Source organism: Cupressus sempervirens, chromosome 1, assembly GCF_028749045.1.
Source record: "Cupressus sempervirens isolate cs-2001-9-10 chromosome 1, ASM2874904v1, whole genome shotgun sequence".
Lineage (NCBI taxonomy): Eukaryota > Viridiplantae > Streptophyta > Pinopsida > Cupressales > Cupressaceae > Cupressus > Cupressus sempervirens.
Window position 1 is genome coordinate 371230527 of NC_143118.1, and position 26088 is coordinate 371256614.

The 26088-nt window shown below is 36.7% G+C and overlaps 1 protein-coding gene across 1 annotated transcript in view; it reads right to left on the reverse strand.

Moving 5' to 3' along the window:
- LOC149577786 (putative monofunctional riboflavin biosynthesis protein RIBA 3, chloroplastic) overlaps nt 1–26088 on the reverse strand; it is a 63135-nt gene that overhangs the window by 30421 nt on the left and 6626 nt on the right. The window contains exons 3-6 of the mRNA XM_089825848.1: nt 23696–23914; nt 23231–23553; nt 18922–19051; nt 17656–17952 (exon numbers count right to left, since the gene is read on the reverse strand). Coding sequence (XP_089681974.1) covers nt 17656–17952; nt 18922–19051; nt 23231–23553; nt 23696–23914 — 969 coding nt within the window. The remainder of the gene's footprint in view (nt 1–17655; nt 17953–18921; nt 19052–23230; nt 23554–23695; nt 23915–26088) is intronic.

A 26088-nucleotide genomic window follows, 5' to 3' on the forward strand; every position in this document is an offset into this window, starting at 1 on the left:
GCATTATGAGTTTAAGGTATTACCCTTCGGGTTAACTAACTCCCCAACAACCTTCATGAACCTGATGAATACTATTTTTCAAGACAATTTGGAGAAGTTTGTATTGGTCTTTATAGATGATATTTTGATCTACTCAAGAAACGAAAAAGAACATCTAGAAAAAGTTCTACAAAGGTTGAGAGAACATAGGCCATACGGGAAGTTGTCGAAGTGTGTCTTTTATCAAAAGCAAATCCCGTATCTAGGACATATTATATTAGCTAAAGGGATAGTTGTAGATACTTCAAAAATCAAAGCAATCAAGGAATGGCCCATACCTAGGAATGTGACAGAAGTCATAAGCTTCATGGGGTTAGCAAGATTCTATAGGAAGTCTGTTAGAGATTCTTCCAAGATAGCTTACCCGGTCACTTCACTACAAAAGAAGGGGAAGAAGATTGCTTGGAATAAGAAATGTCAAACAACCTTTGAGTACCTTAAGGAGAAGTTAACTGCAACACCTATACTAAGAGTATCAGACCCCCAAAAGGAATTTGTGGTCATAACCGATGCATCTGGGGAGGGATTAGGGGGTTTACTGATGCAAGAAGAGAAAGTCATTGCATGTGAGTCAAGGAAGTTAAAGATCTACGAAAAAAACTATGCTCCTCATGATCTGGAACTAGCCACCATTGTGTATGCCCCCCAAATGTGGAGGCAGTACTTGATACGGAAGCCTTTTGAACTTCAATCAAATCACCATGGCCTAAAGTACATCTTTACTCAATCCAACCTTAACACCAAGCAGAGGAGATGGTTGGAATTTCTAGTAGATTACGACTTTGATATTAGCTACATTAAAGGTAAAGAGAACAAGGTAGTAGATGCCTTGAGCCAACGAATGCATGTTTCTACTATAGCCGTCATAAATATTATATTAAGGGATCAAGTATTACAACATTTAAAGCTAGATGAATTCTATGCAGAGATCAGTCACGCACTTCTCAGGGACCTACAGGGCCCCAGGTACAGGGTCTTCAAAATGGAAGATGATGGATTATTAAGGTATGGTGGTAGGATGTACATACCCGAAGCACCAAAAATCCGAGGAATGATTTTAGAAGAATTCTACTCAACTCCCTATTCAGGACACCCCGGTGTGACCCAAATGATGGCAGATATAAAACCATTATATTTTTGGAAGGGGGTAAAAAAAGAAATAACAAAGTATGTGGTAGGATGTCTAGAGTGCCAAATAGTCAAGGCAGAACACTGTTATCCAGCTAGCCTCTTACACCCAAACGAAGTACTAGAATGGAAGTGGCCGATAATTACCATGGATTTCATACAAGAACTACCCATGACTCAAAGCAAACACAACACCATTCTAGTAGTGGTAGACAAACTAGCCAATGTGGCTCACTTTATACTTGGTAACCTAATCGATGGAGCACCAGAAATTGCTCACAAATTCATGAGAGAGATTTTCAGACTTCATGGAGTTTTGGAAAAGATTATTTTGGACAGGAATGCCAGGATAACCTCCAAATTTTAGCAAACATTATTCTCGACATTAGGGACTAAGCTAAATATTAGTTCGGCTTATCATCCCAAGATTGATGGACAAACAGAGAGGGTAAACTAGGTTTTGGAAGACCTTCTAAGAGTTTATTGTAAGGATCGGCAATACCGGTGGGAAATGTATCTACCCTTGGTGGAATTTTCTTATAATAATTCCTATCAATCCAACATTAAGATGGCACCCTTTGAGGCCCTATATGGTCACAAATGCAGAAACCCTATAAGTTGGAACTGTGTCGAGGACAGAATTTTCATTGGATCGGAAATGCTAAAAGAAATGGAGTAGCAAGCAATCCAAATCCGTCAAAGACTGAAGGAAGCAAACGATAGACAAAAAAGTTATGCAAATGCAAATGAATACCCAGGGAATTCTCAATAGGAGAAAAGGTGCTATTAAAAGTAAAACCCCAAAAAGTACCATCAAGTTCAACAAGAATGCCAAGTTGGCCCCAAGATATGTGGAACCCTTTAAGGTGTTGGAAGTTGTGAACCCAGTAGCCTACAGAATTGCACTACCTCCAGCCCTTGCCAGGATGCATGACATCTTTCATGTGTCATATCTTAAGAAATTCATCACTCATGAGCATGTAATTGATTGGAACCTATTGCAAGTACGAGACCCAAGGGTGGTGGAAATAGAACCACTCAGAATACTCAAGGTATGTAAGCTTCACTTACGAAATCAAGACAACTCAATGCAAGGTCCAATGGGACCAGTATGCAGAAGACAATGCTACTTGGGAGGACTATGATGACATCTTTCAAAAACACCCTCATTTTTTCTCTAGGACCAGAGCCTGATCCTTTTCTTTTGTTTTTCTCTCTTTTTAAAATGATAAAAATATTATGTATTTGCATAAATGCTTCTTTTAAATTTTATTTGTGATTTCATCGGAGACGATGAAAACATAAGCGGGAGGGTATGTTACATCCCAAAATTTTGACTTGATTAGAATAAGTTAAAGTCATTGAGATGATTAGTTAAAATTGTCATTTTCTTGATCATGTAAAGAGAGAAAGTGATAATTAACCGTTTATTTCATGTAGAAGTGGTTGCTATAATGGAATTGATTATCAGTTATCATGTTTACTTGTTTATGGAAAATGGTATTTAACCATTTTTTTATTATATTTACTTGTTATTGATAATAGTAGTTCACCGTTGCTAGAGTTATTTTGTGATATATTCTAATATTGATTTAAATGGGAGAACTTGTTATTATTGTGGAAATGTTGCACTAGTGGTTGCAAGAGCAGACAAAGGGGAGAAAGCATTGCTAAACGGGATTTAAGGAATGGGGCACTATTTTAGTCCTTTTGTTCGATCGCCAGGTATGACCTCTAACTACCTTGGTAAGAACACAGTACAACATGGGACACACATGAGCTACTTGGACAAACATATAAATATATATATACCTAATCATTATCAAAAGTCATGTTCAGGAACCATTACCTTTGTTGTTTTGTGATGTCGCATCCATTGTCTTTTATCATCACATATAAATGTATGCACATATAAATATATATATATATATATATATATATATATATATATATATATATATATGTATGATACCACCATGATATTAAAATAATATCTATAGTTTGTACTTATTAATATATGTATATCTATATACATGTGCGTATATCAAGAGGATATGTTGTTAATATAAACCATATTTCTCCGAACTACACATGTATATAGATATACATATTTTAATAGGTGCGAGCTTAGATATAATAATAGCATGATAGACTCATTTAGAGATTATATATATATATATAAAGTTTTTCAAAAGAACTCTTTAATAATTCAAACTTATAATTCTCCATGATAGGCGACCATATACACTTGGCGCCATCTTTTCTTTTAAATTCAGTGACCTTGTAACCAATGGTCTTGTAATGAACTGCCACCTTGAGTCGCGGCTCCCTTCAGCCTAAGGGAGATTATAAACATTTCACTTATGATTGCAGACGGTATTCTATTCTCTTTGTTTTCTCTTTCTATTTCTCTACTCTAAGCACAATACCTCTTGATTTAAGTAGGAGTCTTCCACAATAGTTTTTGCATTGCATACACAGCAAGAGTCGGCTTTAAGCTATATGGTGAAGGCATTATTCGAATCCCACAAAGGCTTTCGTTCAGGTTATGTTTAATATTTACATACCCATTCTTTATGAATTTGAAACAATGCGACAGATTCTAAGTTCGACATCTATGCACTCGAATCATTATGATTCTAATCAATGCAACAATTTTTAGATGAATTATCTATCCATCCGACCTTTATGATTTATGCATCAACTGTATGATCAATGTCTATGTGCTCAATTCATGTTCTTGTCAACCTTTCTATTCAAGATCACTGAAAACTGTTAATTTCAAATGGGGGACGACATACAGAATGAGAATTATCACTAAGATCAAAGTTCATTCCTCTTTGTGTTTATATTTATGATCTTGTCTTTTACTTTACCATGAGTGGTACTGAAATATAAGATCGATATGTTGCCAGAATTGAATCACATCTTTACACAAGTTTGTTACTGGTAGTGTACTTGCCAATGGATAGGAATCCATGAATAACCAAGATGATCTATACCAAAATGAGAATCACTCTCTCCAAAGACTCACCCTAGCTGGAATAGCCAATGAAAGGAGGTGAAGAGGAAAAGAAATCCCTGCAAGGGAAAGAATAGAAATCAGAACTTCCATATATAAATTCATGATAAATTTTATAACAAATTCCAACAAAATATCCAAGTAAGGTCATGTTTCTCCAGTATGTACCCTGTTGTCAAGTTGAGCAGTGGTGATCGGGTATTGAAAACCCATCTAAATCCTTGGCCAAGGTTGTTTAGAGGCATGCTCACCTTTTAATGATCACAAGATGCCGATGGTGCCAATTAATCAAGCATGCCCGCCTATTATTGAGCGGACATTCTAAACACTGATATGCTCGAATGGCTGGACTATGGTGTCCCAAGCCTAACCCCAGGGTAGGGAGGGCCTTTCTTGTTAAAAAATTGTGTGGGGATTAATAAGGTTTTTGGTTAGGAGGTTAAGCCTATGGCAATGCTTCTCCTCATACCAGAAAGCCGAGGCTTGCACAATGTCTTCAGATACCTCAACTAGATTCTATATGTTTAATTTTGGACTCTGTCTTGCAAGTTCATTTCTTGGAATATATGGAAATGATTTAGTTTCTCTTCAACAGTTATGGATATCTGTTTGTTAGTTATTTCAGTTATGATAGATTTATGCAGTTACTTTCACATGAAATGGATTGTAAGGTGAAAACGATGTCTATTTCGGTAATATGGTTATATGATTTACTTTCCTAACTGTTTTTACATTCCTTCGGGTTTCTGTTTCAAGATATGAATTTCAGAATTCAGTATATATTTTTCAGTCTAGTAATTTGATATGTTACACCTCTATCTCTATAATGTGCTCAATGCCTCTATCAGGAGGCCTCCTTGGAGATATATTATTGAATACCTTGCTTCAATTGGATAAAAATCCTAAACACTTGAATGATAGCTCCTCTTCTCCTCCTTTGTAATTTAATGCATAATCAAGAAATCTACCGGCCACTAAACCAGATTATGTCCATGAGTTTGAAATAGACAACTTAAGGTACTCCATTGGACATTCTATGTAAGACCACAGTCTTTCTTGTTTAATCTCATCTCCTATTGGAATTGGGGTATCTCAACCTTCAAGTTCGAGCATTAATTTATTGATTAATTTAATGTATATTTATTTATCATAATAAAAATTCACTTCCTAAGTTACCATTCACTTCGTGGGTACTCTTTTTGAGGTGCAATCCTACATGGAAAGTAAGGATATGTGGCAAGATTCCTTTTTTTTAAAGTTGGCACCCATTGTTGGAGGTCATGTTTTTTAGAATCTGATGTCACATGGCACCCACTGGACTACATGATATCAAGGGCCCTACCTTTGGTAAGAAGGTGAATATTTTAGAACTCTTGGCAAAGACCAGATTTTTTATTCTCATGTTGGATCTTGGTTGTGAAGGAATGATCCTACAGTTGACACATTGTTTCTTAAAGCAATACAAGAAACATCAACCAAACAATATGAGAGCTTGCATTCATGATTTCCGTAATAGCTATGTTTATTAGTTGATCGGATATATTGATACATATATCAAATAATCACAATTTTCAATTGTTGACTATTGCTCCATATTCTCTAGAAATAATCATTCAATCAAATCAGATATTAAATCATTCCACAAAGCCGAAGATCGATTTGATTGATAAAGGAAGACAAATCCTATATTGTTTTATTCATCAATTTATCACAGTATGTACTGCAAATTGGTACAATCTAGTAAATGAGCTTGCTCAATTATCAAAAGCATTTGCAAGGTCACCAAGGTCGTTATTGGTTCTTTCAATTGGCAACAACAGCACATCTTTATTGATTGGAGACTTATTGCTTTGACATCTTGTTATGCAACTACTCTTGTTTGTTGGATCACATCTAGGAGGTCAAAAGGTTGATATTAGTTTTAGAGGGAGTCAAACATTTCATCTAAAGCAACCTCAAAAGGTTGATGTAAGATTCAGAGGGAGTCTAATAGTTCATTTGAGGCAAGCTCATACGAAGAAGTCAAAAGGTTGATAGTTGATTCACAGGGAGTTTGATAGCTCATCAAAAGCAACCTAGGACAAGAAGGTCAAAACTCAAAAGGATGATATATGCTTAATAAGCTATTCTCCGTAAGGAAGAAGTTTGACGTGAAATCCTTTATTAATTATTTCTTTTTTGTGAGAGATAAGTATGAGGTGAAAGTCCTTGTTCCACAATCGGTTATTGTTCTTGGTGGATATCATGTCTGTAAGACCATGACAACATCATGTGAGAGAATCTGTGGTGATTTCCTTGTACCTATGATAAGAATATCCTTGTGAGGTGATGATGTCACAATGATAAGACACATGTATATTGTTACTTCCATTGTGAGGTGACAATCTCACAATGATGGTTGAGAATCCATTATGTTGGGTAGTGCATGTGGTGGTACTCGAGGACATGCCATAATGGTAGATAATCCATTATGGAGGACAAGCGCATACAGCACTATCCAAGGAAATAATGGTAGATGTCTTAAAGTCATTCATGGTGGATAATATATACAGTGATATCTATGGACATCCCATGAAGGTGGGAAATGCATATGGTCTACCCAAGGAGATATCATAAATTTATTATGCAGGACAAGCGCATACAGTGTTCCAAGGACATGATGATAAATACCTTAAAACTTTCTATGATAGATATTGCATGAAGTGATATCCAAGGATATGTCATATGAAGATAGCCAAAACTCGTTGAGATTTAATATAGAAGGTTCCCTAGCTAAATAGTGCATATGCCAGGAGGTGTAAAGGTGTAGTCATCTTGTTCCAAGAATGAAGAACAATTAACTCCACCTTTTTGTATAAGGTGTCCTCAAGATCATGCTCTTTCCTCCAAATGGCCTAGGATGTCAAATGATGTTCATGTAAGTTATATTGATGTAATGTTGATTAAAATTTTAAAATTAAAATCTCTTAGAAACAAGGATAGAGGATTGTATTAAACATACCACTTTCCTTTTCTCTAGCATGGTGTCCATGGCCTCATAGATGTCATCCAAATAAGGCTCATCAATGTCGGCAAACCAAAGCATAGACATGATAGGCTTGGTGAATTCTAATACATAATCCACATGAGCCCACCAATCATCATGCAAGGTCATTGCCTTCACCTTTTGGACCCTTCTTGTAATCAGTTGCTTCCCAAAACCCCATTGGTTTCCAATTACCATCTAGGACAATGCATCTTTTACCCAATTGTGTGTGAAGCAAATCAAGTTTCAACCACCTAATAACATGTTAAAACTTAATTGTAAGTTAATAACACATTTTAAATATGTCAAGAAAACAAAAAATATTTTATTCAATTATGTAAACATGACAATCATAAATGTAACTAAACAAATTTAAATTTTTAAATTTACCTTCATATTCCAGATTGGAGAGAGTTCTGAAAATTGCTTGTGACATATGGTGGTTTTCCACAAACATTTGGATCTCCTCACCCTCCTTATATACTTTTTACACCCATTCAACTTAGGTGCCAATTTGTAATAATCCTTGCCTACTTTGATCAGAAAACTTTTATACTTAGGCTAAAGGAATTTTGTCAAACAGTTGGTGTGTGATCTCTGAATTTAAACTATGAAGCCACTGAAAATCCGACTCTACTAATGCATGCCCAAAGTCTAAGAAAGATTGAATAATGCGGAACTCAAATACAATAGCAATGTTTGGTACTATGTTATCAAATTAATACTGAATACGAAATACTAACTAAAAGTACAGCAAGGATAATGAATAGAGTCCAATAACATTACTCGCAGTACATGATTACAATCCTACATAAACAAGGGATATGAAACCTGGAGTTGGTCGCTGAGGGTGAACTGACCACGTGATCTGGTAGATGTAATCTGCGCACACTGTGCCTCCAATGGTAACCAACAGCCCGTGACCCTTTTTCCTTGATGTGGGAGCTAAGAAGACTGCCGCTGTGAGTTGCCTAATCTCTGTAACTCCTGCTGGGATCGGTGGGACTCTAGCACATTGTTGATCTTCAACCCGCAAGTTATAGCATCCCTTCTGTCTTCCTTCAATCGTGAGAAGAGAAGGTTGTCGAGTGGTGGTTGAGCATGTGATTAACGGCTCAATCTGTGGCTGTAATCCTGATGACCTCCTTACCTAGCTATAGAACACCTTCCGACTACCTTGGAAAATCACATACATTGTCCTCACTTACAACTCTTATTTTGATCGCTATCTTACTTAGCCGACAAAGCTACTATTCATATGTATGGAAGAACAATCAACGCATTTAATTCACATTCCGCTATATGTTCTAACTATAAACTTACTTCTAAGTTCTAACTGTCGAAACTAATATCACTTCCTTTTTGTCAATTTCTGCCTAAACTGTATTTTAATCCAAATGAGGGTTTGGGATGACGTCCAACTTCCTCAAACAACTTGAGGGGTTTCGTCCTCAAAGTTTACCAGTCACATTAAAGTAATCGCTTGAAGCAATCTATTAATATTTATCATATTCATCGTAACAATCCCACTGCAAATGTTTTTCTTTTATAACCTCGAAGTGTGGAGAGATACAAACATCTTAGAAATGTGGGATAAAGACTATTTCGTCTTTTAGTCACTTAAGTCATTTTGTCATAAAGTGACTTTTAAACAATAAAGTACTTTATATTTCAACTCAATAAAATAAAGTGACTTTAACCTTAGGATTTTCCATTTAAAATCTCCTCAATTGAAACCAAAACTCTTGTGACTGGCTGGCATCCTAAATCACATGTTGTTAGCTTATCCAGATGGAAAGATAGACTAACTAGGCACCATCATAGCTAGCGCGAAGAAGGGGACATTACAGTCCTCTGTTCCCCTGATTGCTTGCCGTCAAGCAATCTCAATGCCGGATGCTATAGGATTGACTCGCTTTCTCAAGTGGCATCCTCATAAGGTAAATCCTTCCAACGAATCAAATATTCCTTGATGGACCTGTTATGCAGCTTCCTCTCTTTGACTTCTATCACCTTTGCTGGAACTAATACAAGCTTCCCTTCCTCATCAAGCAGAGGCAACTCTATGGATGGTACTATATGTTGGCCAATCGCTTTCTTGAGACATGAAACATGGAACACATTATGAATTTTGCTGTCATCAAGTAAATCTAGCTCATTGGCGACCTCACCAACCCTCCTAGTAATGCAATATGGACCAAAAATCTAGGATGAATTTTTTGAGACCCACTCTTCAAGGAACTCTGCCTATATGGTTGGAGACAAAGATAAACCACGTCACCCAACTCAAAACTCCACTCAATCTGTCAACAATCAACGTACATCTTCTATTGATTCTGGGCTTGTAGAATGTTCTCCCGAAGAGATCTAAGGATATCTTACTAATCCTGTATCCAATCCCCATCTAGTGGTGCCCTGTCATCCTGCAAAGGCAGGTTTACAAATGATAGGGGCTCACTGTCATAGAGAGCTTGAAATGGAGACATCTAAATGGACATGTGGTAGGAGGAGTTGTAACAGTACTCCCCTAGATGCAACCACTTAACTCATGCTCTATGTTGTCCTGCTACATAGCTCTGGAGATAACCCTCCACCCATTTGTTAACTATCTCAGTCTGTCCATCCCTCTGGGGGTGATAACTCGTGCTGGGTGTTAACTCCTGCCAAAACGTGCTAAGGAACTTGCTATCCCTATCGCTCACAATGGTGTGAGGAAGACCATGTCAACGAAAAACCTCCTGAAAGAATAACTCAATACCTAAGAGGTTAACCAATCTGCTACTATGGCGAAGAGTTGAGAAAATCTTGTTAATCTATCCACCACCACAAAAATAGAATCCTTGCCTTGCACCCTAGGCAACCCTGTAATAAAATCCATGGAAATACTCTCCCATTTATGGGCCGGAATGGGGAGAAACTGTAATAACCCGGCAGGAAACTCATGTTCTGACTTGTTTTGCTGACAAGTCTGACACTCCTTGATATGTTGGAGGACATCATCCTTGAAGCCCTTCTATGAAAATCTTTCCCTGACTTGCCTATATGTTTTGAAGAATCATGGGTGTCCTGCTGATGGTGTGTCATGTAGAGTTTCCATAATCTTACCTTTGAGTTTAGACCTTGGTACGAGGTAAATACGATCCTTATAGAAAATCACATCATCTATTACCTTGTACCTATTGTCCTGAAGTTGTCCATCCATAATCTGACATGCTTGAGTATTCTTAGAATACTCAACCAGCAACTAAGACTTCCAATCTGCTGAAATCTCAAAAATAGCACAACATTCCGCTATTGAGGGTCTCCTAGAAAGTGCATCAGCAACTACATTGTTCTTACCTTTGATGTACTCAATGTCAAAATCATAGGCCTAAATCTTGCTGACCCACTTTTGTTCTCTCATTAAGATCCTTCTGTTCTACGAAGTAGCGCAAACTATTGTGATCTATCCTAACTGTGAATTTGCCCCCCACTAAGTACTATTTGAACTTGGCTAAAGCATGCATAATAGCCAACATCTCCCTATCATAAGTGGAGGACAGTCTCTCGCCATCCTTGAGCTTCCTAGTCTCATAAGCAATTGGATGCCTATCCTGCATGAGAACCACACCAATACCACTCCCCAAAGCATCACACTCAAGAACAAACGATCGAGAGAAATTGGGCAATGCCAAGACTGGGCATGCTCATCACCTGTTTGAGCCTATCAAAGGTCTCCTCTGCCTCAATTGTCCATCTGAAAGCCCTTCCATGTGAGGTCAGTGAGCGGAGCCGCTATCTAAGAGAAACCTCTAGCAAACCTCCTGTAGTAAGAGCAAAGACCCATGAATCCCCTCAAGTTTGCTACATTCCTCGGTGGTGACCAATCTAAGATTGCCTGAATCTTTTCTTGATGTAACTTCACCCCATCTGCACCAATCACATGACCAAGGTAAAGAATCTCGATCAATCAGAACTCACACTTGGACTCCTTATCAAACAACGAATGCTCCTCCATGATACTGAGTACCTCATCTAGATGTTGCAAGTGCTCCTCCCAAGTTCTGCTGAAAATCAATGTCATCAAAAAATACTAATATGCTCTTTCGCAAGTGCTTGCTAAAGGTGTGGTTCATTGATTGAAATGTAGCTGGTGCATTAGTGAGTCGAAATGGCATAACCAAGAACTTGTAGTGACCATAGTGACATCAGAAGGCGGTCTTATGCATATCCTCCTCGCGAACCCGTATCTAATGGTACCCCAATCTGAGATCTATCTTTGAGAAGTAAACTACCCCATGCAACTCATCCAGTAGCTCATCAATGCGAGGGAGTGGGTACAAGCTCTCAATGGTCCTCTTGTTGAGAGCACAGTAATCAATACACATGCATAGAGTGTCATCCTTCTTCTTCACCAATACAACTAAAGAAGCAAAGGGACTGGAGCTAGGCCTAATGTGTCCCATATCTAGAAGTTCCTTAATCGTCTTTTCTATCTCCTCCTTATAAAGCCTAGGATGATGATAAGGTGTTGTGATGACAAGTTTGGCGCCCTCCTCCAACTCGATGATATGCTCAAACCCTCTATCTGGGGGAATCCCTGGAGGTATGACCTCAAAAACCCTCTTGTTATTATCAAGCACCGGCTGAATGTCAACATGAATTTGTTGTCCAAAGTCTAAGGTAGCCTTAGAAGAAATAAAACAATGGGCTTCCCACTCCATGTCATCATGCCTCATGATTGCCTCCATCCTATGGGCTGAAATCAACCTGGGTTCTCTCTCCGGCATAGCCTTGAAGATCACCCGTCTACCATCCTATAAGAATTCCAAATGCATCTTATCATGATCAATTGTGTACTTGCCAATAGTCTGCAACCACTGTCTACCCAACATGGCATCTAACCCATCCAAATCAACCATATAAAAATCTGCCTCAAGAAGGAAATCATCAAAATGAATTAGAAGTCCTAACACCTTCCCTGTGCATCTCAATCTCTCGCATCCTGCCACTCTAATCTCAAACTCAGGTATGTCGTCAATTTGTAACTTCCTCTTAGTAACCCATCGTGAGCTTATGAAGTTATGCAAGGCAGTTGTATCCAAGAGGCATATAATATGTTGTCCTCTAACAATTCCCTTCAAACGAAAAGGGTGTCCCATGGGATCGTTGGAAAGTGATGCTATGATAGGAGGTTGTCCCTAAGTGCCTTCCTTCTTCCTCTCTCTATACTCATTCTCTTCCTTATCACTGCCATCAACATCGTTGCCCTCTTGCTACTCATCCTCTTCCTCTGAAAGTACCTCTACATAATGTATCTTGCCTTTGCCTAGGCATCTATGATCCAGTGTCCATAGCTCTCTGCAAGTGAAGCATAGCTTCTTCCTCCTGAGTTCATTCTGTGTCTCAAAGTCCATCCTAGGAGGTGTAGCCTTATGCTGGTTTTTGTTCTTTCGAAATGAAGTGGACCCCTTATACGTTTTCTTAGGAGGCTGTAATATCGAAGAGGGTGACTTTAGATCGTGTGCGATCTTAATAGCATCATCCAGAGTGTTTGGTTTGATTACCTTAACCAAACCTCTATATCTATCCTGTAAACCCTCAATGAACAGCATTACCTTATACTGTTTTGACATGTTTGGAACCATCACCGAGATCTGTTGAAACTCGTCAATGAATTCATCTTGAGATCCACCCTGTCGTAACTATGCCAAATCCCTACAATAGACCTCTATATTCTTCCTGTTAAAGCGAGTAATGAGCTTAGAGCTGAAAGTCTCATGGGACGTAATGAGACCATGATCCTAGGTAACCAACCCGTGATGCCACCAATCATATGCAACTCCCTCTAAATGCATCATAGAAAATCTGATGGCTTCTGTCTCTGACATAGGTTTAAGTGTTAGGTAAGTGTCTAGCTTGTGAATCCAAGCTCTTGTAGATGTCTTACTATTGCCATCAAAAGTAGGGAGAGATAGTTTGTTCATAGCATGCTTTAAGTCTCTATTTGGTGCGCTAGGTCTCCTATCCTATTGCAGTCTTTCTGTCTCCCTTTTCTAATTTAAGTATTCAATAAAGGACATACTTTGTTTAACTGGGTCAGGAAACAAGTCTCATTCATCATACATCACCATAATGTTTTCTGGTAGTAAATTTGGTGTTGCTGGTGGTCCTACCTCTTCCTCTGCATTAAAAATGGGCATTAAAGGCCTATCTGTGTTTTGTGTGGGGGCCCTAACAGCTCGGGGTGATCCTGCCACACTACCACCTCCACTGTGATGGCTCGGGGCTCTCGTGTTAACCGGAGCTAATTGCTGCATAGTACCTGCAAGTTGCTGAAGCACATTAGCATTGTTATTCTACCCATCCCTGATAGCCCGCAATGTTTCCCTTCTCATTCTTGTTCAATCTCGTTATGAGCCATCTGAATGTTGTTTACCTATTTGGTCTGTTCAATCTGTTCAACCTGTTCACCTATTCCAAAAGTTAATTCTTCATCAGCTGAATAACTGTCTTCAATTTCAATCTGATCTGAAGACTCTGCCTGTTCCGGTTGGAGATGACTAAACTTATAAAGTTTCTTTCTCATACCTAGCTGTCATTTTTTTTTTCTATTTGTTCCAACCTGGAGTGTAATAAATTTCCCCACAAGATGGCAGGATTTATGGCTCTGATACCACTGTAATAATCCTTGCCTACTCTGATCAGAAAACTTTAAACTTGTGCTAAAGGAATTTTGTCAAATAGTTGGTGTGTGATCTCTGAATTTAAACTATGAAGCCACTGAAAATCTGACTCTACTAATGCATGCCCAAAGTCTAAGAAAGATTGAATAATGTGGAACTCAAATACAATAGCAATGCTTGGAACTATGTTATCAGATTAATACTGAATACAAAATACTAACAGAAAGTATGGCAAGGATAATGAATAGAGTTCAATAACATTACTCAGTACATGATTACAATCCTACAAACATAGACAAGGGATATGGAACCTGGAGTTGGCCGTTGAGGGTGAACTAACCACGTGATCTGGTATATGTAATCTGCACACATTGTGCCTCCAATGGTAACCAACATCCTGTGGCCCTTTTTCCTTGACGTGGGAGCTAAGACGACTGCCGTCGTGAGTTGCCTAATCTTTGTAACTCCTACTACGATCGGTGGGACTCCAACACATTGTTGATCTTCAACCCACAAGTTATACCATCCCTACAGATGTCCTTCAATCATGAGAAGAGAAGGTTGTCGAGTGGTGGTTGAGCATGTGATTAACGGCTCAGTCTATGGCTGTAATCCCGATGACCTCCTTACTTGGTTGTAGAACACCTTCCGACTGCCTTGGAAAATCATGTACACTGTCCTCACAACTCTTATTCTGATCGCTATCTTACTTAGCTGGCAAAGCTACTGTTCATACGTATGGAAGAATAATCAATGCATTTAATTCACATTTTGCTGTATGTTCTAACTATAAACTTACTTCTAACTGTCGAAACTGATATCACTTCCTTCTTACCGATTTCTACCTGAACTATATTTTAATCCAAATGAGGGGTTAGGGTGACATCCAACTTCCTCAAACAACTCGAGGGGTTTTGTCCTCAGAGTTTACCAGTCACATTAAAGCAACCGCTTGAAGCAATCTGTTAATATTTATCATATTCATCGTGACAATCCCAATGCAAATGCTTTTCTTTTATAACCTCAAAGTGTGGAGAGATGCAAACATCTTAGTAATGTGGGATAAAGAATTTCGTCTTTTAGTCACTTAAGTCATTTTTTCATAAAGTGACTTTTAAACAATAAAGTACTTTATATTTCAACTCAATAAAATAAAGTGATTTTAACCTTAGGATTTCCCATTTAAAATCTCCTCAACTGAAACCAAGACTCCTGTGACTGGTTAGCATCCTAAATCACATGTTCTTAGCCTATCCAAATGGAAAGACAAACCAACTAGGCGCCATTATAGCTAGCACGGAGAAGGGGACATTACACAATTGCTTTCATCGCCAAATTTAAGGAGTGGATGGTGCATGGTGTCCAAAAGATGTGATTGTATTGTGCCTCTACCAAAGCACCCACAACCCTACAATTTTTTGCATTATCCAATAGTACTTGGACAACATTATTAATGCCCACAGACTCTAAGGATTCAATGAGAATCTGGAAATAAATTCAGCATCTTTTACCTCCCCTTCACAATCCACCAATTTCAAAAACATAGACACTTTGGGGGAGACAACAATCACATTTATTAATGGACAGTTTTTACAATCTTTAATGGGGAGACAAGATTCTCTACATTTTTTCTCTCACTATGTAATAAGGTGGTTCTCACCCTTTCATATCCAAGCCTTGGTAACTAGTAGGGGCTTGATTTACTACTTGCAACATCTCTCTCCCAATAAGGTTATCTAACTAGAATGAATGGAAGACCATTTGCAAAAAGACAACGCCTAACCTTTAAATCATCAATGTCTCTTAATTCATTTTGAAATGCCCTATCTAATGGGCCTCTCTTGCGGGTGGTGTTTTTGGGTACTTCTACATCTTCTCCATCCCTAGAAGCCATAGGTAAGAAGGGATGACATCTAGTGGTTATTTGAGAGGGTGGTCATGGTGCTTTGTTTTTTTTATTTTTCTTGTTTCCCTCTTGAAACTAACTTATCAGCTTCTTCTTGCACTTTTAACATCACTACTATTTGAGAAGATGTAAACCCCTTCTTTTCTATCCCTAAGCCCTCACACACATTGATCCCTTTACCCCCAAGGCCTAGAAAATGAAGTTTTACCCGGTAAAAAGGACTTCCATATTGGGCATTGCAAAAATTACATTTCCATACAAACCCCCACTCCTCAACATTGTTGAAGTCTTGTTGTATACTTCCACAAAGGAGACCCTTTTTCAATTTTATATTGTGGGAACCCTCCCCACTCACCAAACTGTAACTACTTATTGTTGCAATCTATAACAAAAATGAAAAAAACATATTTCAAAACTTATATAAACACTTGAAAAAACTTGGAACTTTTCGAAGACATAAAATAAGTTATCAAAGAGCTAGAAGAAAGGATCAAATGCATACCTGGAACACTCAAATATGTTTCTTGGAAAGATTTGTGACTCTGCAATCAATCTCTAGCACCTTCTCTTGAGGCTTGCAAACTGGACACACCAAAATGAGAGAGAAAATGAGAAATAAAATGCATTTGATGTATTCTAATAGGTTCCTTTTAGGGTTAGTCCATGTAGGGTCTGCCAGGGCTCTTGCCAAAAAAACCCGGGTCTGTGGTGGGTCCGCACAAGGTCGACACCACGGACAGTGGGTCCACACGAGTTTGCGTACAGGCTATAGGTCTGCACAGGGTCTGCATATACATGAATCCGCTTGGACCCACAGTCTACGGTGCAAACCTTGTAAGAACCTGCCACAAACCCAACCTAAATCTGAACCTATGACGAACCCGGACCTAGATCTAGCTGGCAAGATCTAAACCCTGCAACTTAGGTTTCTTTTCATATGAAAGTTAATGATTACATTCCTTATTGAACTCCTTATATAGTTAAATTAACGGGATAAGTTAGTTAAAATCGGATTCACATGAAATTAGTTGTTAAGTTTCCCTTTTAGTTAGTTATGAAATTCTTATTCTTCATAGGAAACACAAGACAGTTATTTCAGTTATGATGTTAAAGCATATTTTCTTTCCTGGTAAGAGAAATTTTATTTTCCATTTTATTATGGATGTGGCTATCCTCCCTACAAACTGTACAGTTGACCAATTTTCAAAAAATCGAAAACATCATGGATTTTTTTGAAAATTTCAGCATTTTATCTTAATGATCTGCATAGTTTGTAGTCGAAAACAACAAAAAAATCGGAAAAAAATCACTACATTTTTGTGAATCTGGAAAAAAAAAAAAATTTGACTTTGTTTTGTCTTTAGTGCATTTTGTCTAGAGATTAGCTTGTCCCTATTATTATAGGGTAGATATAGATGGCATGTTACAATAACAGAAAATTGATTTAGTAAATTAGATCTCTTTATCATAAAGAAATTGTCCTTTCAAACACCATTAGAAAACAAAATTATATCTAACATCATTTTGAAAAAAATATAACCTTGTAATGCTATATTCTCAAATTAAATAGGAACTGTTTCAAAATTAAATTGTATCCCTGTTTAATCCTAACTTAAAGCATCGTCACTTTGAAACATGGAAACTTTATGATTAAGCCTTTCAAAATCATAAGTTGCATTGCATGCAGAGAGAAAAGGGGTGAATTAAAGATGTCATTTTTTGCCCATGATACAAAGATAGCAAAACAAAATTCAAAACTTAATATACCTTGTCTTCCACGTAAATATTAAATTGATATATCATTATACAGGTACCGAAAGGAAATCAATGTCACTACAAATAGTGTAACATCCACAGTTGAGTTCATTACCTGTGCACCAATTCCGTATTCACGAGAATCAATTGATAATCCTAGTTCCACATTAGCTTCTACGGTATCATGGCCTTGATCTTGGAGGTTGTATGCACGAAGTTTGTGACCCAACCCAATTCCTCTGCCTTCATGCCCGCGTAAGTAGACCAATATTCCTCTTCCAGTTTTGTCAATTTCCTTCATTGCTGATGCAAGTTGATTCCCACAATCACAACGAGCAGATCCGAAGATGTCACCAGTGAGACATTCTGAGTGTACTCTCACAAGGACATTTTGTCCATCTCCAATATTACCCTACAAGCAACCAATTTTGATAATTTGAATGATTTCATAAAACTATATCTATAACAAGAAAATTGTGAAGCAGATAATATGTTTGGTCTGTGAGAATCCTGATAAACAACCTATCCTATGGGAAGTGTGCAGACTTGCATGACAAATGAACAAGAAAAAAGGCAAACTATAAAAATTATAGTAGATAAAGTTTGGATTATTTTTCATAAAACTCAACAATTCTACTGGTTCTTCAGTGTGATCAAATATCTGATGTATTATTATCTGCTGTTTTCTACAAAACAGGGTATGAAACTTTATATCAGAAAGCAGTGTGAATCAACACAAATAATATGGTGACAATGGGCAAAGACTCCACACTCAACATAAGAAGAGGAAATTCGTTGGTCTGAAATTTTCATACCAATAAATGCCTAATCTATAGGTAGTAATAGTTAGTTTAGAACTTCAGAGATCGTTGTTTAAAGCCTCACCAAAATTTGAGAAAAAATATGAGTTCTAGTTAAACCAAATTTTAGTTTTCATAAATGACTGACAATGGGAAATAGGTGTAGAAATGTATAATTATGGAGATTTCAAGAGAAAAGAGCAAGAAAGATATATGTTTCCAATGCAAATACAGAAAGAAGTGCTAAAATATTGAGACAAGCAACCTAAACTGAAATACACAAGTAAAACTTAATCTGATGAGTAATATTACTGTAGAGGGAGATGACACTGGTGATATTCTAGGGCTTTAGATGTCATACAAGCTTTTATAAATCTTGCATCACCAATGTGTCCTTATACCATCCAAAACAAAAAAAAATTAGGTAATCAAGATGTTCTCATACTCTCTTAGCCTCTAGTTCCATGTACAATAATCTTTCCATAGGTTTTCCATGTAGTAGAATGTACATATGTTCATGACTGGAACTTCAAAAAATGCAATTCTTAAGTTCAAGTGGCTAAATGTTTGCAATGTCTAACCTTCACCATGGCAACATGTTCAATCCCATCAAGTTTTGAACGATAGCAATAGACCTCAAAGGAGCCCCACTTTGTTGGCAAATGAGAAATGGCAGTTTGTTCAACTAATTTCTCTCTCTTTCTCCTGTATCTGCATGAGGAATGAAACTATCCCATAAGCTAACATGAATTGATACCTGACAAAGGACATGACTAAACTATTGGAACTTTGTTTGCATTCAAAAGAAATATTGTACATAAGAAAACATACAAATGGCACTGATAAAGAATGTCAACATTATAGTGAGTTGATAGCAGCATGAAACCTGAAACTAGCAGCATGCATTCAAGCTATCACCTCCAACAACTCTAACCAAAATTAAAATTAAGGAAAATAAGAGAAAATTATCATGTAAAGAAAAAGCCTCAAGATAGAATTTCTCAACTAGGGAGACCAAATAACCAGGAATAAATACGTAGTAACAACATATGATGCTGTTCAAACTTTGTCTTAGCACTAATGACAATGATTACACACCAAATATTATTGTGATCATGCATGTCATAATTCATAAACTGTAGAGACAATATTTGAAACAGAAAATTTATTTCAAAACCAGAAGCAAAACACACAAACAGGATGCAAAAAGTTGTCATGTTGCATTTTAAATGATAAGCCAGTCTTAATTCATAACCTGTAGAGGCAATTTTTTAAACAGAAATTTTATTTCAAAACCAGAAGCACAACGCCAAAACAGGATGCCAAAAGGTGTCATGATGCAATTTCAAATGAACAAATAAGCTATGGTGATTCAAAGTAATGAAATCAATCCTCATCCACCTTTCAAGTCAGATACTAGGTTGAGGAAGTTCACCAGGTGAAAACCAAGACACAATAAGGGATTTGAACTACTTGGTTTTACATCTCAATATGGATTCCCTAAAAGCAAAGGTAGTGTGGTAGAGAGGTGTGTCCCACCCCTGGGACACATCATGGGCAACATGTTTCCAGCACTGGACAGTACAGGTATGTTTCCCACGAGAGGAGATGTCCCACCTGTGATATATGATCTTTATATCAATAATCAAATAGATCATTTAGAAATGCAAGATGTCCTCTCCCTAAGAAAGATTTGTCCTTAAAGTTCCGGCAACAAATATAACCCCTTCCATGCAACTTCCTCTCTTTCTCTTTTGTGTCTTTCATGGAAATGATCGTTTGTGATCACTTGAATAGGTAGAATCTTTGAATGATCTTCTTCCATGAACTGTATAAACATTAATGTATTATTTTCATATCTTGAAAGATGTCAAATGGATTAAGGTGTGACTCAAAACTAATAGCATTATCTATCTTGAAGATGTGCTCCCAAGTTTCATCCACGTGCGTATGTAATAAGAGATGTGATGATTAAGAGAATATTGTATCTACCATAGATTTAAAATTCACGACAACAAAAATCAACAAATGCAATTGACTCAAAAGGAACAAGTAAATCCCAACAAAGTTTTATTTATTTATTTGTTTTTATTGTAAAAGAGTTATAAATATAGCTTCAAAGTTCAATAGATTTACAAATCATTACAAAGTGTATCTCCTATGGAGAAAACTATGACAAAAATGAAAACTCGCCAAAAACTACTCTACAAGAGACAAGACGAGTAATAACAATCAAAAAAAGCAACCAAAGAAATATATCATCCAATTTAAAATACTAAACAAATATCTTCGCTCTGTAATCAAACTCAAAAGTGAATAATTATGAGAAAACTGAAACCAATAGAGAAATATGCAGCCCTTTCTGATGTAGCTGTTTCAAAACTTTTTTGTGATAGTTGGCTTTATTTGATTTGATCAACTTGACACTAAAGTTCAAACCTTTCTGACATCTGACAGCAGCAACTTTTTAGTAAGTTTAAGACATTTGGGTGGATATCTTGCTCTCATAAATATACAGTAAACTTGACAAGGGCACTCAAAACTTAAGAACCTCTACTTCAGCAAGTTGAATCTACCTTGGAAACCAGCGAAAACAAGGATATACAAATGTACTCTGCTCTTGACAGCTGAAGCAAAGCTAGTTCAATATTTAGAACGAGTACACACTTGCTAGTTTGATATTTAGAATGAGTGCACACTTGTTTGAATATGATATTCCATGCTTTTACTTACACATTCTTTCCAAAATTAGCAGACTGGGACAAAGGTGCCATAAAGTCTCAAGTATTTTCTTTTTCTTTTAAAAAACAAAAATTAGCATTTATATTTTCTCATAGCCAACCTAAACTTGTATGGATCTTTTGACTAGTATAGGTAAAACATTTTACAAGACATCCCTTTAATTAAGAAACATTATTCTACAATATGGAAAAGGGCATAAACGCTAATAACTGAGAGCCCTAGATTAAAGTGAAATTTCAATAGCTTAGGGAAATAGTTCAAAGATAAGGGAATATGAAAAGCATTACAATTGTCGGACAAAGACCAATTATATGGGTAGTCAGAAAAATTTTCCATTTGAAAACAAGATCATAAGGATTGGAAATATTACAATTCAAAAACAAATGAAGAAAAGAAGGCACCAGGCCAAAAAACAAACTGCCAAAGACTGCTTGGGTAAACTCAAAATGCAAGCAGATCCTACTCTGGTTTCAAATGTGCTGATGATCCTCAATGTGCAAGTCCTGGATAATATAAATCAATTACCATTAAAGATAGTGTGGATAGTGTGGTCGGATTTATTCTTTCGTGTGCCCATACTTACAGAGGAAAATTGTGACAGACAATATTAAAAAAAGACTATTAACAGTTCATACAATGTGCCTAAAATGTGTCTTTTAGCAGGAGCAGTGAGGAAACATTTAACTATTGGCTAATAACTTACAGTCCAGTTACTAAAACAGTCTGTCACAATTCAACCCACCCAATCTTGTGGTCAACCAGTTCTTTTAATAATGAGTTCAACTTCGGTACTCAAATCTTGTTGTAAACAAACCTCCTGATGTGAAGAAAATTTGAGGAAATTTCCAGCACGCAATTTTCAGAAAACTATAATAACAAGAAACAAAGATTATATGAGACATAGATAGGCTGCAGTAAACTGTCTTTGCCATGCTGGCTAAAGAATCTAATCAATAGCAGGTAAGTATCTATGGAAATGGTGGAGACAATCTCAAATTGAACACAAAGCATTATAGAGTTGTTCTACACATGGGGGCTAAATTTATTATTAACAAAAACAAAATCTTCAGAAAAAATAATTTTGAACAATAGATCCCCAAATAAAGTTTACTGTGACTAAAGAGAGTCTCAACAAGCATTCTTAGAAATTAGATGCACATAAAACCTTATGATAATAGCAATGTAAGTGGATATTACTCTTTGAAATCATGGCTGTTTATATGCTGCAATAATTTTGTGCATACACTGCCTTCGTAGAGCATTAAAATAGTCATCGATGCAATAACTCCACGAAATTGCAAATGAGAAGGATACAAAAGTGATGCAAATTCCATCCTGAGAAAGCTAAATATACTTCTCGCATTTAAATGTGAACTGTGGAAAAATGTAAAGACTGCCTTCGTAGAGCATTAAAACAGTCGTTGATGCAATAAATCCACAAAATTGCAAATGAGAAGGAAACAAAAGTGATACAAATTCCATCCTGAGAAAGCTAAATATACTTCTCGCATTTTAATGTGAACTATGGAAAAACGTAAAGACTAATTAAAATTGTGCACTTAGAAAGAAATGTAAAAGACCAAATAAGTGAACGTAGTCTGCCCAAATATCCAAGCAGAAGTTCCCAGGAAACCTCGTTACCAATAAAGAGAAATTCTCGATAAGACTTTGTAAGTCATAAAAATGATAATTTAAGCTTAAGAAACTTTGCCAACAGGATCTGCCAATACAGTCAAGATGGAAGTTTCAAACAAATTTCAATTCTCACATAAAGAAATTTTAACTAAACTATTTAAAATTTGTAATGTGATAATTTAATCTCAGACAGACATCACCAAGTTGTGAGTGCCTCCAACGAGAAATCTAACTGACCTTATAATTGAAGGACTAAGTTAACAGGAATTTTTGATATGAGACCACCTCGATGTTCTATAGGACCTTATATTTGTTTGCAAGACCAGAATTTATAAAATACTACCGCTCTGAGATGAAAGAAAATTACAGATGTATGAAAAACATGAATAATTTCTCATCCTCAGAAAAAATATTGAATAAATTGGTAAACTTATCTATATCAACTTTTTATTTAAATTTCAAGTATGCATACTTGTTCTACTGCATGGTACAAGGAAAAGAAACCAACTTTACCTTATCAGATCTGCAATGGAAATGATTGGTAAATTGTGTTCCATTGCAAATTTCCTTAAACTTGTTAAGCGGTCTATTGATCCATCCTCAACAACTACCTGAGAAAGAACACTTACAGGCTTCAATCCTGCCAATGATACCAAATCAACAGAAGCTTCTGTGTGCCCAGCTCTCTTTAAGACACCACCCTTTTTGTATCTAATTGGGAAAACATGACCAGGCCGCCTTATGTCCTCTGCCTTAGAATCCGAAGAAGCAACTACTAGAACAGTTCGTGCTCTATCTGCTGCTGAAATTCCCGTTGATATGCCAACTTGGGCATCCTGATAACCAACATATTAATCATCATCTTCTGGGTCAATTTGATGCTCTCCACTTTGATTTTGACAATAAAAGAAGAAAACGCAAGCAATAAGGAAAAACGCACAAGACAATTCAAAAAGAAAAATTGAAAAGAAAACACACCACAGACACAGTGAAAGCTGTAACAAATGTATCCTCTTCATTTTTGGGTACCATAAGTGGCAATCTCAATCTCTCCAAGTCCTCTTCTGTCATGCCAACACATACAATTCCAGTGCCATGTTTCACCATGAAACCCATTGCTTCACTGGTTACAGAAGATGCTGCCATGATAAGATCACCCTCATTTTCTCTGTCATCGTCATCTACTGCAATCACAAACTACAGAAACATAGCATGAATAAAATGCTAGTCATTCAAGACCGCAAAAATATTCAACATAAGATATCACTATTATTATTTATTTATAGTCTATTAGCATAATAGGCTCCCACCACTATTCAAATTTAATTGTTATCTTTCTCAAACATAAGAACTCTCATAACCCCAGTAAATCAACAAATTGCAGAATAATTCAATAAACTCAAAGCGTATGAACAAGTGTATCAGTCAGTCAGTATACTAGTCAGTTAGGCATGCTATGTAAAAGTATCAACTCTAGAAATCACTATATTATTTGATACCCTCGTTGGTCACTTGGTGGTGAAATTCGGGAATATTGACTCTAAACTCAAAATGGATGAGGTAGTTGCATCATTACTTATGGAGATGCAGAGATAACATTCTGAATCAGCCAACAAGACTCTAGCTATTCATGAAAGATTGAAAGAGAAAGCAATAAGGACAAAAAAAACTCTAGGTACAAATGCCATCAGAGATTAAATCTAATGTTGGATTTGAACTGTGGAAACCTAAGCATTAGAAGAGACTAGTAACATGATTCACATAATGATTCCAAAATTTCTGAAACAACTGTGATGCCTTTTTCATGGCCTTGGCAACACGTGCATCAAAAGGTGCACGGTTGATAGACTTTGGAGATCCCTTCCACATGAACTAACATCGAGGCTAGTTTTTGAAGAATAAAAACTATGGTGGGAAGTTGCACCTCAGAAACTACTCTGCTCTCAAAATTGTTGGCCATGAACTTGCACCAATTCCCTAATGTATGTGTCAAAATAACCAAAGATGTACCCTTGTTTTACACAATACCTAATTTTAGTTAGCAATGGTGTGGGCATGCAGGTTGTTTCTCTAGTCAAATGTATAAGATGGTGCAAGGAGCTATGATGCTTGCTAAGAGTATCCATGTGAACACTGTGCTTCAGATGAATGCATGCACAATCCAATGCGAAGTTCTTTTGTTATTGTAGTGAAGAGATCTAGGAAACCTACACCAACACCACTGCAACAAGCAGCAAAAAGAAGTGTTACCTTGTCTTCTAATGGTCATGCTTTTTACGTAACCAAGGGTGCATTTTCTTAGAAACCAAGTTATCTATGGAGACAGCAATGTTATGGCACTTGAGAAAGGACCACATGGGGGAGAAGGTTCTGAAGACCCTAAAAATAAAAATCTTGTAAAGAGGTTAACAAAACTCTAGTTCTCACAAATCTTCTAAGTTGTTGCACTTGACTCATTCTTATGAATTTGGTCTCATTCATGTTCCTTCAATTTCAAAATCTTTATATTAGGTATCTTTCAAATATTACTATTCTACAAAGACATGGGTATATTTCCTTTAAAGTGAGTTTGAAGTTTTCAATTATTTTAACAACTTTAAATGTCTTGTAGATTTAAGATTAGTAGAAAGATTAATTTTTTAAGAACTGATAATGGCACTGAGATTTTTTAATCAAATGTTGACAGATTTAATAAAGAGCATGGGATAGAAAGACATTAGACAAGTCCATATACCTTTCAGAAAAATGGAATTATAGAGGGAATGGACAAGATGTTGATCCAGAGAGAATAGTAGTTATGTAGAAAAGTGACTGCTATGGCTTATTACCAAATTAATAGGTTTCCCGCTCAGCTCTTGTGATAAGACTATTAAGGAAGCTAGGACAGGCAGAACCCATTCATGTTTCTGGCTGAGGCAAAATGATCAAAAATTGGAGAGCAAAGTGTAATCTCGTCATCTATGGTGTTGGCGTAGAAGTGTACAAGCTTTAGGATTCGATGGTTGAGATACATTTGTACAAAAGAACAATAATTTTCAAAGAGGTATAACCTTCTCCTACAATGTTGTAAACAAAAGAAGATGGAAAGAAAAATATGGTTTAGCTAGCCCCAAAGGCTATGAATGTTAAACCAGAAGTTCATTAAAGAGAAGAGGAGAGCTCAAATAGTTCAAACTTCATACAATCCAGAAAAAGAGATAGAACCTCCATCTCAGCTCCTTAGAAGGTCAACTTGGTGTAGACAACAACTAGATGAGTATACTCCTCTTGATTAGAGATTTGTTTTTTCTTTGATTACTAATGTGAATGATCCTAGAACTATGAAGAAGGTGATGGTCATGGATCAGTCAAATCTTGAAGAATGGATATGG